Source organism: Colletotrichum scovillei (assembly GCF_011075155.1).
Source record: "Colletotrichum scovillei strain TJNH1 chromosome Unknown Contig00002, whole genome shotgun sequence".
In the NCBI taxonomy this organism is placed as follows: domain Eukaryota; kingdom Fungi; phylum Ascomycota; class Sordariomycetes; order Glomerellales; family Glomerellaceae; genus Colletotrichum; species Colletotrichum scovillei.
Window position 1 is genome coordinate 1,906,813 of NW_023336260.1, and position 12,728 is coordinate 1,919,540.

General features: G+C 54.4%; 3 protein-coding genes across 3 annotated transcripts; 2 read left to right on the plus strand and 1 right to left on the minus strand.

The window, feature by feature from the left end:
- The first annotated feature begins 4,506 nt into the window (after positions 1–4,506).
- Positions 4,507–7,748, plus strand: HER10_EVM0005076 (WD repeat domain-containing protein). Its single transcript, XM_035474701.1, has 5 exons — positions 4,507–5,187; positions 5,269–5,371; positions 5,435–5,668; positions 5,724–6,810; positions 6,864–7,748. The coding sequence occupies exons 1-5, from the start codon at positions 5,068–5,070 to the stop codon at positions 7,474–7,476; spliced, it is 2,157 nt and encodes a 718-aa protein (XP_035337179.1). The 5' UTR covers positions 4,507–5,067; the 3' UTR covers positions 7,477–7,748.
- A 101-nt stretch (positions 7,749–7,849) lies between these two features.
- HER10_EVM0003035 (uncharacterized protein) lies at positions 7,850–9,669 on the plus strand (the record flags this gene model as incomplete). The annotated part of the gene is made up of 1 exon (XM_035472723.1): positions 7,850–9,669. Exon 1 carries the CDS (start codon positions 8,128–8,130, stop codon positions 9,667–9,669), a length of 1,542 nt encoding a protein of 513 aa, XP_035337019.1. The 5' UTR covers positions 7,850–8,127.
- Positions 9,670–9,790: 121 nt separating this feature from the next.
- On the minus strand, positions 9,791–12,678 carry HER10_EVM0011885 (ATPase). Its single transcript, XM_035481298.1, has 4 exons — positions 12,519–12,678; positions 12,288–12,456; positions 11,275–12,233; positions 9,791–11,219 (listed from the first exon to the last, which is right to left on the minus strand). Exons 1-4 carry the CDS (start codon positions 12,537–12,539, stop codon positions 9,963–9,965), a joined length of 2,406 nt encoding a protein of 801 aa, XP_035337749.1. The 5' UTR covers positions 12,540–12,678; the 3' UTR covers positions 9,791–9,962.
- Between the last annotated feature and the right edge of the window lie 50 nt (positions 12,679–12,728).

A 12,728-nucleotide genomic window follows, 5' to 3' on the forward strand; every position in this document is an offset into this window, starting at 1 on the left:
TCGTGGACCCTAGGTGCTGATACGGCGGCCCGGGGTGGGTGGCCTAGTGTAGCACCTCATGTTTTCATGCTTGCTCTTCCTTGCGGGTGGCTGGCAGGTGGATGAGAGACTGATTGATTGACCGAAGTACCTATTTCACGCACGAGAGGCGCAACAATACAAGTTAAAGAAACCGAAGAGAAGAAGGGCGGATACTCGTACCAATCTAAACAGAAGAGGGTGAGCCTCGCGGTTGACGTTCCTTGTTAGTGCATTAGCCCCAATGCAGTCATCCTGCACTAACATGGCCTGATGCGCATGCCTGCGCAAAAAGTTGCAGCTGCTCTCTTCCTCGGCGAACGGCGAGCCAACCTTTTGCGTGCCTAGAAGACCCCCATCCGCTTCCGCCTCGCTGGGTTGCTATCCTGGCACGAACCCCGTATTCTGTCGTCAATCGAGAAAGAGAGACCGTCGATTTCGTTGACCATTGTCTGTTTCTCCTCCCGATTGCCTGGGCGCAGAGTACCTATGGATAGCGCATACCGTACTGATTCGAACAACACGGTGTTTGTGCCCTGCCCCAGCCGGTCGGGAACGATGCCAAACTCGTCTGATTCGTCATCCATCATTGATCTCGATTCTCGAAATCAAAGAAGCTGCGCCTGCATCCCCGCCTGCTACCTTGCCTGCCGGCCAGCCGGTTCCCCTCGTCGAGAGTCCAAGCTGAATCCGAGACTTGGTATCCGTAATCTCAAAAGACTCACAAAGTCCAGTCATAGTGCTGAATTAGGAAGGAGAGTTTGGAGAGAGGGGGGCGCGCGGGTGCCAGGTGGTGGGAGTCTGGGAGGCTCTAATTTGCATGGGCGGGACTGCGCCGCAGGATTTCGGTCATGGATGATGGGGGTTTTTGGGAAGGGCGGTCAGACTAGCAAATCATGGGATGTGGGTCCCCGTCGCCAGCCAGCCAGCCAGCCACGCCGGGCCCAAATGGTTTTTGCCAGTTGCCATTTGCGATTCTCCGCCTTCTACTGCGGTGGTAGTCTCGAGTCCCATCATCGGGCAGTCGTGTGATAGGAACCGTTTTTCCCGCTTCCCGCTTCCATTCCTGCCGTCCGCTAAACGCTGACTGCTCCTGCCCTCTGCTTCTGCTTCTGTCACTCGTCCCGCTAGCGTGTTTACAACTTGCAACTCGACGTTTAGAGATTTGTCGTCACTTCCGAGTCCTGAGATTGGTTTGGTCCATGGCGGCTGCAGGAAGTTTTCCGGTGTGTGTTTGGGCGGATAGAGATATGAGACCACCTCCCATGTCTGTGTCTATTGCGGACGCAGAAACAATGACGCATCATTGAAAGTATGGGTTATTGTTCGTAAGTTTCGTTCTCCCTTCCTCTGTTGACGAACGTACTCACCTAACCCTCGAACCTGCCTCAAAAGTCAAGGAGAAGGAGGTCTCAAAGTCCAGGCAGCCGCTGACACACCATCTCGCTTACCTGCGCTTCGGCTTCCATCACCGCCCTGCTACCTACATCATACATGCACCTCATTCTTATCACATTTCTTCCTTGTCCTTATGTGTTCTCTACCTAGCCGCAAGCTTTCCATATGACACCGCAAGGTGCTGACTGCATCAAGGGTCGCTGAAAAAGAGATGAGAAACAAAGTACTGTGCCGCAGAATACGACGCCACATGCCAATCTCTAGTCTGTTTTCAATCCCGTGAGCTCTTCTTTATCAGCAGGTAGCAATCAGGACCTTCCCATCTCGATTGAATCCAAGCCCAGGCTCCTGGCTATTCGACACCTAACTTTACTTTTGCCCATGGTGATGGAGTGTCGTTGGAAGAAGACGCGGCTACTCGGGGACTTTGCTGCCTTGCCAAGGCTGCCATGCCATCCCCCCCTCCCCGCACCGGGGCTTTTGCCTGTGTTGGATCTGGCAGCCGACGACACATCGACCGTCGACGTCGCCAAAGTAGTTCTTTTTCTGGTCATTTCATCTTCCATTTCTCAGATGCGAATACTGTGTGTAAATCCGATCCAACTCATGATGATGCGCCAGCAACCCCATCGGCATGTGGGCTAGGTGGGAGCGTCCCGTAAAACTGTGAGAGAGATGTGAGATGCGTAACATCAAACACCGGGTCGGTTCGACGTTTCGAAACGGAAATGTTTTGGTGTGACATAAGACCGGGCCAATTTTTTGAATTTTTCTTTGGCGGTGTGTCTCATGTCTCACGCATCGTCGGGCGAGTGAGTCTTGTCGGCCAGAGAAAACAAGGCGACGTGTGGCTTGTCCCAAAGAGAGAATATCCCACATCCACAGCATACCTTACATGCGAGCGAATGCCGGCGCAGTGTAACAGCCGCGCTTCGATATGGAAACTCCCATCCTGTTCATTAACTAGAAGTCTGCGATTGGATGAGCCCGGCGACTTTGAAGCCTGCGGTGCTTGCGTTACCTATTGCTCACCGCCGACGCGGTTGCAGATTTTCTTGGCGATGTCAGGCGGCGGCGAGTTGTTGTTGATGCAAATTTGTTGGCTCTTTCTGTGACTTGATGGTAACTGCCTGCGTTTTGTGGTGGTGTACGGAGTAAGGTAGTGGCACTAAAGTGATTACATTATGAGGCCGAGAGAAAACGAGTTGGTCCGTCATGGTTTGACTCAAACGGACGAACGCTCTCCCGACGAGTGAGGTAGGTATGACTGTGCTGAGATTGTGCTCAGATGGATGACTGGACATTGGATGTTCCCCTTCTCATGCTCAACAGTTGAAATCGACCGAAATTTGCAAGCCATTGCTAATCTGTCAAACTTCCCTTCTGGCTGCGACACTCACTATGATGGTTTTCCTTCCCGTTGCAACCGATGCCAATGAAACAGGGCTGAAAATCGGGTATGGTAGGTAACCTATGTTGTGGACCGGGCCGTCGGGGCTGCACCATGCAGACTACAGAGTAAGGTACCAGTAGTCTTCCTTGAATTTGGGGGGAAAGAGAGGAAGGAGTTCACGATGAGTTGGAGTCATCGAGCAAATGCATCTCTGGAAAAGAGCGATGCCAAGTGCAGCCCCTCAGCGTACCAGTAGTGGTGATTGAGACTGATAAAATGCTTGCTTCTAGAAGGGAGGCATTTCGGAACAGGGCCCAAGCGATGCGCTCGAGAGTTCCATGGGTTCAAAGACGGGGACAAAGTGGAAATTACCAATGAGCAATTTGCATTAAACGTGCATTCATTGGCGGAGGCACTTCAGCCCTATGTGTACGGTGTACGGTGTACGGTGTACGGAGTAATGGTGCGCAGATATCTCACGCGGCATGATCAGAGACCGAGGTTCAGGTATGGAGCTATGAAGGGTCATCAAGGAACCTACCTAGGGGGCAAGATTGGGATTGGAATGCATTTCCATTGTTCGGTGAGATTCACTCTCTCATCTGAAAATATGTCAATTGTTGAGCAATCTATACTTTTTCCAGCCAAAACTCATTCAGAGATTAGATGGTTAGGCAATTGGAAGAGTGAGAGTGAGTGGTGGCAGCAACAAAGTTGAAACCAGAGGAAACTGGCACAATCACCAGGGAAAAGAAGTGTCAATGAACCCCCGAATAAACTTGAATCTGAGAAATTCCCTTTGGAATCTGGGCGAAAAGTCCCTTCGTTTCGAGGTGTTGCGCCGACTGCCTCAAACCCGCCCACAAGTGTGTCGATCCTCCCATCCCAACACCTTGCAGTGCATACGACTCCAGCCAATCATAACGAGGAGAAACGTATGCGATAAGCTGAGGTTGCGCCCTGAGTGACAGGTCTGGTGATGAGATACGGCTATTCTCCGGTGGTACCGAAAGTTGAAAGGCCGAGGTGGCAGCCTGGTTTTAATTGTGCCTAATTTGGGACTAAGGTACTGTTTGCTCGAATGCGATCCTTTGCGCTGAAATACCAAAGCAGAAATGGAAAGAAGAAGAAGAAAAATAGATTCACGCTCTGTTCAAACTCCAAGGACAGGACCCAGTCGAAAGCATCTTGGGAAACGGCTGCAGCCAATCAGACGAGGCTGAATGAGCCAAACAGTGGGCTGCTCACTCAAAGGCTTTCTCTGACGGAGCTGTCTGATTGGCTAAACACACAGCCCGGGCGCCTTATGGCGAGCAGCTTCCCTGCCGTTTCCCTGCTCACGGCTGCTCTCCCCGATTTTCTCAAGGTGCAGAGCCCGTCTACCTTACGGAGTAGGTAGTGTACTATGGGTATGCCAAAATGATGCCGATGCTGGGCGCTGCAGCTGCGACAGACTCTGCGTGCCTGGTTGCTGTAGCGGCTGGAGAACCTGCCACACCACCCAAGGGACCGTCAAACTTTGGTGAGGTTTTGCGGTGGAAAACAACAGCCTGGTATCCGTACAGGCGGACAAGCCCGCGACTGGCACCAGGAACCCAAGGTACGGTAACAATCAATGGGCCTGCAACAGCGCGTGCGTTGGAGCCGTCTGAGCTCCTGCACGCCGAACCAAACCACACCAAACTCCACCCTGCCCTGCTCGGGAACGACATTTCGTCCATTCTTGCGCGCCCTCGTGACAATTCCCTGCCAAGTTTAATTGATTTTCCATTTTCGCTATTTTCTTCTTTATCCTCCCTCTTTATCCATACCGCTCCAAAAACAGTACCTCGTTTGTGTCGTTCCACGCGGTACTAAAGCTCCTGTCAATCCAACCCCTCCCACCCCCAAATCCAATCCGCCCATTGAGGTTTGCCGCTAAGCAGCTGCGAATCGACGCTGCTGCAAAGGAGCTGTTGCCCATCGACCAATCTCCCGAGCTGTTGTTGCCGAGCTAAGGAGAAGCTCGACCTCCTCAACCTACCCGCCCCTCATCCAACCTCATCCCACCGCGAACGCTGCACGAAGCTTCCCGACTCGAATCGACCATCGGGTTTTTACTCCCCCGATAAGCTCTGCTCGACAACATCCAGCACGGCCCGTATTCCACCCGCCAAAGTCCCCATCGTACGAGCGCCGTCGTCACCAAACCCAACCCGCCCACGACCGCCCACGATCCCGCACATGTCTCGAGACGGCCGTATACACACTCAGTCACGATGAAGAGCACGCCGCTTATCATCAATTGGCATGACCAGAATGCCCCAGTCTACTCGGCCCATTTCGAGCCTCACGGCAAGGGTCGACTAGCTACGGCTGGAGGAGATAACAACGTCAGAGTACGTCAGACGCCTGATCTGGCAAGCATGCCATCTGGTCCCACGCGTGACCCTGCGCTTCGATGCTGACACAAACACCAGCTCTGGAAGGTAGACAGCGATGGAGAAGATCGAAAGGTCGACTACTTGTCGACCTTGAGCAAGCATACACAGGCAGTCAATGTCGTTCGATGGGCACCCAAAGGTAAGAAGCCATTTCCAGACGCTATATCCTGCATTTCGCTGATTTTTCTTCCTCCTTGCCCAGGTGAGATACTCGCTTCCGCCGGCGACGACGGCAATGTCATCATATGGGTCATGTCCGAACACAGCGGCCCTGCCTTTGGCAACGAGGGCCTCGAGGATAAGGAGACGTGGAGAACCAAGCACATGTGTCGATCTAGCGGATCCGAGATTTACGACCTTGCCTGGTCTCCTGATAGCTCCTACTTCATCATTGGAAGCATGGACAACATTGCTCGAATCTATAATGCCAGCTCTGGTATGTTTTCCCCGCCAGTGTCAGCGTGTTCCACACCCGTATCTAACAAGGACAGGTACTCTTGTGCGCCAAATTGCTGAACATAGCCATTACGTCCAAGGTGTCGCATGGGATCCTTTGAACGAGTACATTGCAACCCAGTCCTCCGACCGATCCGTCCACATCTACTCCTTGAAGACAAAGGATGGACAACATACACTGAGCGGCAATCACGACGATAAGCCCTCCAAGATTGCAAGCCATAACAAGAGTGACCTGCCGCCGCGCCGCATATCCTCCAGCAGCCCTGCACCTCCTGACTTTGGCATGAGGACCCACCTTACTGTCGAACAGGCCATTGGATCCCCGGTCCCCTCCGCCCCCGGAACTCCCACCTCAATCGCATTGCCGATGAACCCGCCCAGTGTGATTAGCCATAGCAGGAGATCGTCATTTTCGTCTAGGCGATCGCCTTCTCCGGCTCCGTCAATGCCGCTCCCGGCTGTAATGTCCATGGAGCCATCGCCAAAACCTCACCCATCCGGTGGCCTCGGTATGAAGAACTCGACACTCTATGCCAACGAGACGCTCTCATCCTTTTTCCGACGCTTGACCTTCACCCCAGATGGCAGTCTTCTGCTTACTCCAGCTGGCCAGTATCAAACTCAACACAGCTCAGAAGGAAATGCGAAGCCCACATTTGAGGTCACCAATACCGTCTATATTTACACGAGAGGTGGCATCAACAAGGCGCCGATTGCGCACTTGCCTGGTCACAAGAAGCCTTCTGTTGTGGTGAAGTGCTCACCCATCTTTTACTCGTTGCGGACATCGCCTCCCGTCACTAAGCATATAACCATCGATACGTCATCCTCTGAAGATCCTATTCCGGCACTGCCTGAACCAGTCTCGAAGCCTGTTACATCTACTTCAGTCATGGACCCGCCTCCGCCACCAACCTCGGTCCCCGAGTCCGGTTCTACACCAAACAAGGCCGAATCTAGCGCCTCTACCCCTGGCCCCAAGGCGGCCTTTGCCCTGCCTTACAGGATGATATACGCTGTGGCGACTCAAGACGCCGTCCTTCTTTACGATTCTCAGCAGCAGACACCTATCTGCATAGTTAGCAATCTTCACTGTGCGACATTCACTGATCTAGCTTGGTAAGTATTCTTAGCTGCACCCTGAGTTGACAAAAGGCTAATAATATGCAAAGGTCAAGCGATGGACTCACTCTTTTGGTTTCATCCTCGGATGGATTCTGTTCGACCTTGTCTTTTTCGCCTGGTGAGCTGGGCCAAATCTATCAAGGAGATCTGCCTACTGCCAAGAATCCAACCGCTGGAAGCACAGGAGCGACGTCGTCGAATCAAACCACTCCGGTCCCTGCTCCAAGCTCAGCATTCGCCCCTCCATCTCCATTTCCAAATGGCTCGGGTCACCATCACCGAAACTCGGCGAGCTCTTTTACCGCTCCGTCGCCGCCGCCCGCCGGGTTTGTCAGCCAGCGACCTCAGTCGCCCGCTCGATCGAACTCTACTTCATCTGTGGCGACTCAGTCATCGAATGTGGTGACAAATCCATCATTGATTGTGGGCAGCGTGCCTGGCATTGCTGTCGCCAACTCCACCAAGGTTACAGGCGTCCCCATCACCACGCCGCCAGAGACGCCGAGGACCAACGCTGCCACGAACCCGACCCTGGCTGCATCGACTGCCGGTACAGCAGCAAGCGGAACCAAACGTGAGGCAAGTGAGGGAGAGAAGGAAGAGGGCAGCGAGCCCAAGAAGAGACGAATTGCGCCTACCCTGGTGGAGCAGAAGCCGTAGAGGATACCGGCTTATGTATGAGTGTTCGAATCTTGTCTTGTACAATGAAACATGGGGAAAAGCGTTGCTTAGTTGGAACAAATAGGAATGAAGCAAATAGTGCGAGCTCTGATGGGCGGTGTAAGCCTTGAAAGGTCGGGCTAGAGGTAACGGAAACTCGCGCGAAGGTCGCACTCGCGAACGAATTTGTTTGCATGGCAAGGCGTTGTAAGGGTATAACAAGGGCTATGTAGCGATATCTCTATAGTCATTTGAATGAAGTGCCCCATTCACGTGCTTGGGTTTCGCCTGGCAGGTTTTGTGAGTTTTTCAGTCATCAGAGGGCAGTAGTAAACCGGAGGCCGGGCCCGTCATGATCGGCATGCCGGGTGCTGACGGAAGCAGGTGGGGTCCGTGCAACGACATGCCAACTTTCGGTGGTAGTTGTCGCTCTTACCAGCACCATGTAAGCCACCTTACAGACCTCTCGATGTTGTTGATTTGCTGCCAATACCGGGGAAATATCTTCCATAGTGTTTGGTCACTCATTCATGCACCTGGATAGATTGTGATTCCGTTTTTTTTTTTTCTTCTTCTTCTTTCCCGGCGGTGGTGAGTGCCGACTTACTCAATAGCCCGCGGCATTCTCGACCAGACAAGCAGCAGGGGGTCATGGCGTCGAAGCGACCATGGAGTTTGAGTTTCATTGAGAACCCGTTTATCAAGAAGCGAAATTTGAAATGGTCGCTCGATGTTCCGGGGTCCAAGACTGAGGATGATGGAGAAGGAGAGGAGAGTAGTGCAGATGATGGGTTGGAGGTACGGGATGCTGCGGCTGACGACGGGCCACGTCAGGATGTGGTCGTGATACCGGATTCACCACCTCACGACGATCCTGAACACGCTCCCGAAGCCGACGGCAAGATCAAGCCCGGGACTATTTCGAACTTCTCGGCGGCGCTAGAATCCGGCGCCGCAAGGCAACCCGACCCGGCGGCGCACTTCTTCGCCCACCTGGCGCGGCATACCCTCAACCCTTACCCGTCCCGTACGCCACACCTCCCCGCCGACGGCGACTTGCGGTCCCTCTTCCTCGCGCACGTGGGGTCGAGGCGGGGCGCGCACTTTGTGGTGCACCAGCACGACCACCCGATCGCGGGGGCGCACTACGACCTCCGGCTGCAGGTGAACGCGACGAGCAGCGTGAGCTGGGCGGTGATGTACGGGTTGCCCGGGGACGCGAACTCGAGGAGGTTGAACCGGAATGCGACGGAGACGAGGGTGCATTGTCTTTGGAATCATGTTGTTGAGGTTGGGAGTGGGAGCACGGGGAGTTTGGTGGTTTGGGATTGTGGGTGGTACGAGGTTTTGGGGAGAAGGAGGGAAGGGCCGGAGGTTGATCCTGATTCTGAGGGGGATGATGGTGGAGATGGGGAGGACGATGATAAGGATGGGGGGATGACGGAGCAGGAGAAGTTGGCGAGGGCGTTTGGGGAGAGGAAGATTCGGGTGAGGTTGCATGGGAGTCGGCTTCCCGAGAGGTATGTGTTGAATCTGAGGTTGACCAAGGGGGAGGACGCGGAGGGGAGGAGGAAGAGTGCCAGGGCGCTGGGGAGGCCTGTGAGGAAGAGGAGGCGGGGTGGTGGTGGGAAGAAGATGGAGAAGAAGAATGAAGTTGTCGAGACCAGTTCTGAGGGGGAATCTGGTGACGAAGGGGATGGAGATGTTGTCCCTGATCCGCTTGGTGGTGACCGTGATAGCGGTGATGGTGATGGTGATGGCGAGGGAGAAGAAACTCAGTTGTCCGCCATGGAGAGGGAGATCCGGGAGGTGGAGGATGACTTTGTGAGGAGGACGAACGCGTATCGGGGCGCGGAGAACAGCGTCGGGGGCGTATATCAGCGGCGGTGGTACCTTTCGCTTGATCGGGAGGCGTGCGGGTTTGAGAGGAGGAGTATTGGGGGTAAGAGGGTTTGGGTTCTGAGGGACAGTGATGGTGGTGGTGGTGAACTTCATGGTCAAGAGAACGAACAAGGTGGCCGTAGAAAGAAAGACGAGGTTGATGAGAGCGGGAGGCTGAGGTTCCCGTTCTACGTTCGAGGTCCCGACGTTGAGAGGAGTGTTGTGACGGGACGGAGAGGGGATGAGGTTTTGAGAGATGAGGGTGTTGAGGGGTTTGTGAGGAGGAAGGGGTGGAGGCCTGTGTTGAACTGAGACGTTTGAGTGCATCTAGTTCATGGGTTGAGATCTGTGTAAGAAGATGAGTGTTGGCGGGTATTCATCTGGGAGGTAAGTGAGAAGGGATGAGATGGTTTACAGCTGATACACTAGAAAGTCTTTGTCAATTTCTTAGTTAACTCATCAAGTTGTTCTAACTATCCAACATTCAGCGTTCATTATGTCAATCTTATCATAGTCCTCGTGAATAACCAGTCTGCAAGTCAAAAGGCCACCAGAACGAATACTTCAAAGCCCAGTCTCATCAAGAAACACCGAAACACGGAAGCTCAGTCAGAATAGATGTCACCTTCCTCACCCTCACTCTCACCGACCTCGCTCTCCCCGTCATACACACTTCCACTACGAAGGTAGTCCCTGAAGCCGCGGCTCATCTTAACCACAGCCCGCAGGTGCTTGTCCGTAACGCAGATACGGTCGGTGTCCTCCTCCGCAGCATCACTCTCGGCAAGCGCAAGCGCAGTCTGTAGCGCGTTGCGGATTTCACGGCCGTTCCAGCGTAGAGCGCGTACATCGCGCGAGTCGTAGGCGTACTCGCGCGCGGCGATGGCAACACGCACGCGGCCGTGCGAGTCCCTGTCGAGGCGCTCGAAGTTGTTGGCCCAGATGCGCTCGCGGTCGACATCCGTTAGATTCTTGTAGTGCAGCGCGACGTGGATGCGCGAGGTAAAGGCCGTGTCGAACGCCTGGACGCGGTTCGTGGTCAGGAAGAGCACACCGCGGTAGTACTCGAGCGCGCGGAGGAACACCGAGACGAGGCCGTTGCGGGCAATATCTTTTGCGCGGCGGCGCTCGAGGTAGACGTCCGCCTCGTCGAGGAGGACGAGGGCGCCGAAGCGCTGGCCCAGCTCGAGGAAGTAGGAGAGGTTGTGCTCCACGCTGTGCGAGTTGACGCTGAGGTCGCCCGAGGTCAGGGAGATGAGGGGTCGGTTGGTCAGCTCTGCGACGCACTCGGCGGTGCAGGTCTTGCCGACGCCCGGGGCGCCGTGGAGGAGGAAGATGCGGCCTTCGCCCTTGTTCTTGATAAAGTCGTTGGCCCACGGTGAGACTTTTCCGGACTCTGCTGCCGCGAACTTGCCGATGAGGGCCTTGACTGTCATCTTGATCTCGTCGTCCAGGACGAGATACTTGAATGCCTCACGGTCCGTGATGACGGGCTTCACGTGGTCGAGGTTCAAGTGGCCCCAACGGCGATCGCCGAGAAGGAAGGCCGGAATGATGTTGGTGCAGGCAATGTAGAAAACATCGGAAGTAGGGGCTGGCGATGTCAGGGGGTTGATGTCGTCAAAGCCCGCGAACGGTGACAAGTCGGTGCGATCGGTCTCCTTGGTACATTCCTTGCAGCCGCAACGTGGAAGGAAATGCGGGAGATGGTCTTGAGCAGGCGGCGGTCCATGATGCTGTACAGGCATCATGCCGGGGGGCACTACCCCACGTGGCGGGCCCGGTGGGCCGTTCCGGTTCTCTGGTGCACGGAAGTTGAAACGACCGAAGCCCTCAGCATCGCAAATCACTCGGCCAGTCATCTGATGAAAGGTTAGTTGCTCCCATCTGTCAAAGGGATCAGGCAGAAAGACTCACATAGCCCGACGGGCCACGACTGAAGATTGGGCCCGAGTGAGATCCAGGTTGAGCCTGCACAAGCATTCCGTCGTACTCCATATAGGTTGGGCGTTGGAGAAGCTCCCAGTACAGCTTCCCGAGCCTGAGCTGCTTCCGGAGCATTGCTTGCGGGTCATCCTGGAAGAAGCGAGCTGGGATGATCTTCAGAGAAGGGATGATCTGCTCGCCGGTCCACGAAGGGATGGTGAACTGGGACATCTTTCGATTCATTCGGTTGTGGCCCATTTCGAGGACCCAAGCAATTACCTGCAAGTGGCGGTTACGACCACTCAAAGTGACGTCCTGGAAAGTGCTGCTGATGACGTGGGGCTCCCAGAGGTCGTCGTGGTTGACATAGATAACCTCACCTGGCTTCAGAGCCATCCAATAGTTCTGGAACGTCGCGACTGGGACATTGCGACTATGTCGTTCTTGTTCAGTCCGGATAGACTCCCCGACAGCCTGATCGATGAAACTCAAAAGAACATCAATGTGGTTCGCCGTCAGACGAGCGTACTCGGTGGAGTGGCTGGCAGGCTGATGGAATCTGTACTGCCTGAGGGCGTCGAGGTGGTGCACGATAACTCGGTAAGGAGCATCGATGGTCACCGTGTCTCCTAGAAGATTGACGTGGGGGTAGTATGCTACGACCGCCCTCAATGCGTTGATGAGATGTGGCGAGTGGATGATCATCTGCGTGCGTTCGATCTTTCCAGCCTTAGCGCGCTCATCATCCTCGCTGTCCGAAGACGCCGACGTGTAATCATCGTCGGGATAGGTAATATGCGGAGACCGATGACGACGCACGCGTCTGATCTTGGCGCTGGTGTTGACTTTTGTCACGATCTCGAGCACGGAATTGACAGTCCGCTGAGTGGTCTCGCCATCCTTCTTCCCATAGTCGGGGATCTCCTTGAATGGATTACTGCTCTCACGACCTGGTCATGTTAACAGAGCTTAGCGGAAAGGAGTGATCAGTGTTATTGACTTACTGTCGATGACTTTGCCACCGATGCCCAAGTATTGCAGAACGTATAGAATGTCTGACGGTGTCTCCCTTTCCAGGCTTCCTCTGGCTACGAGGGCCTGGCTTTGCTTGGTGGTGCGCCGGTAGTCAACTTCCTCGAAGCTCACTGTCGAGCCGGCATCATCGTCAATGGTCTAAAGTTTGTTAGCTAGCCTGCACAAAAATCACGGAATGTGAGGTCCATCGGCAATCTTACGTTGTCTGCTTGGCCACCCATGATAGGCAATTTACGTCAGGTAAAAATCTTGATAGTACACAGCAAAAAGTAGGCTAAGATAAAAGAAAGACAGGCTGGATGACGCGAGAGAAAACAGGCGTGAATTCCATGTGGATGAGACGATCCTTTTTAACGCCCATTGCTCTTTGCGGCTCTCGGGTTCATCGGCAGGCGGCAGCAGGTAGGCTG

What these genes read in the sequence shown, in the direction of transcription:
- HER10_EVM0005076 (XM_035474701.1), top strand. Translation starts at nt 5,068, where the DNA reads ATGAAGAGCACGCCGCTTATCATCAATTGGCATGACCAGAATGCCCCA. An exon ending in GAGGAGATAACAACGTCAGA is followed by an intron (nt 5,188 to 5,268) that starts GTACGTCAGACG and finishes CACAAACACCAG; the next exon opens with CTCTGGAAGGTAGACAGCGA. An exon ending in AATCTATAATGCCAGCTCTG is followed by an intron (nt 5,669 to 5,723) that starts GTATGTTTTCCC and finishes TAACAAGGACAG; the next exon opens with GTACTCTTGTGCGCCAAATT.
- HER10_EVM0011885 (XM_035481298.1), bottom strand. Translation starts at nt 12,539, where the DNA reads ATGGGTGGCCAAGCAGACAAC. An exon ending in TGGGTGGCCAAGCAGACAAC is followed by an intron (nt 12,457 to 12,518) that starts GTAAGATTGCCG and finishes AACAAACTTTAG; the next exon opens with ACCATTGACGATGATGCCGG. An exon ending in GTCGTGGCCCGTCGGGCTAT is followed by an intron (nt 11,220 to 11,274) that starts GTGAGTCTTTCT and finishes ACCTTTCATCAG; the next exon opens with ATGACTGGCCGAGTGATTTG.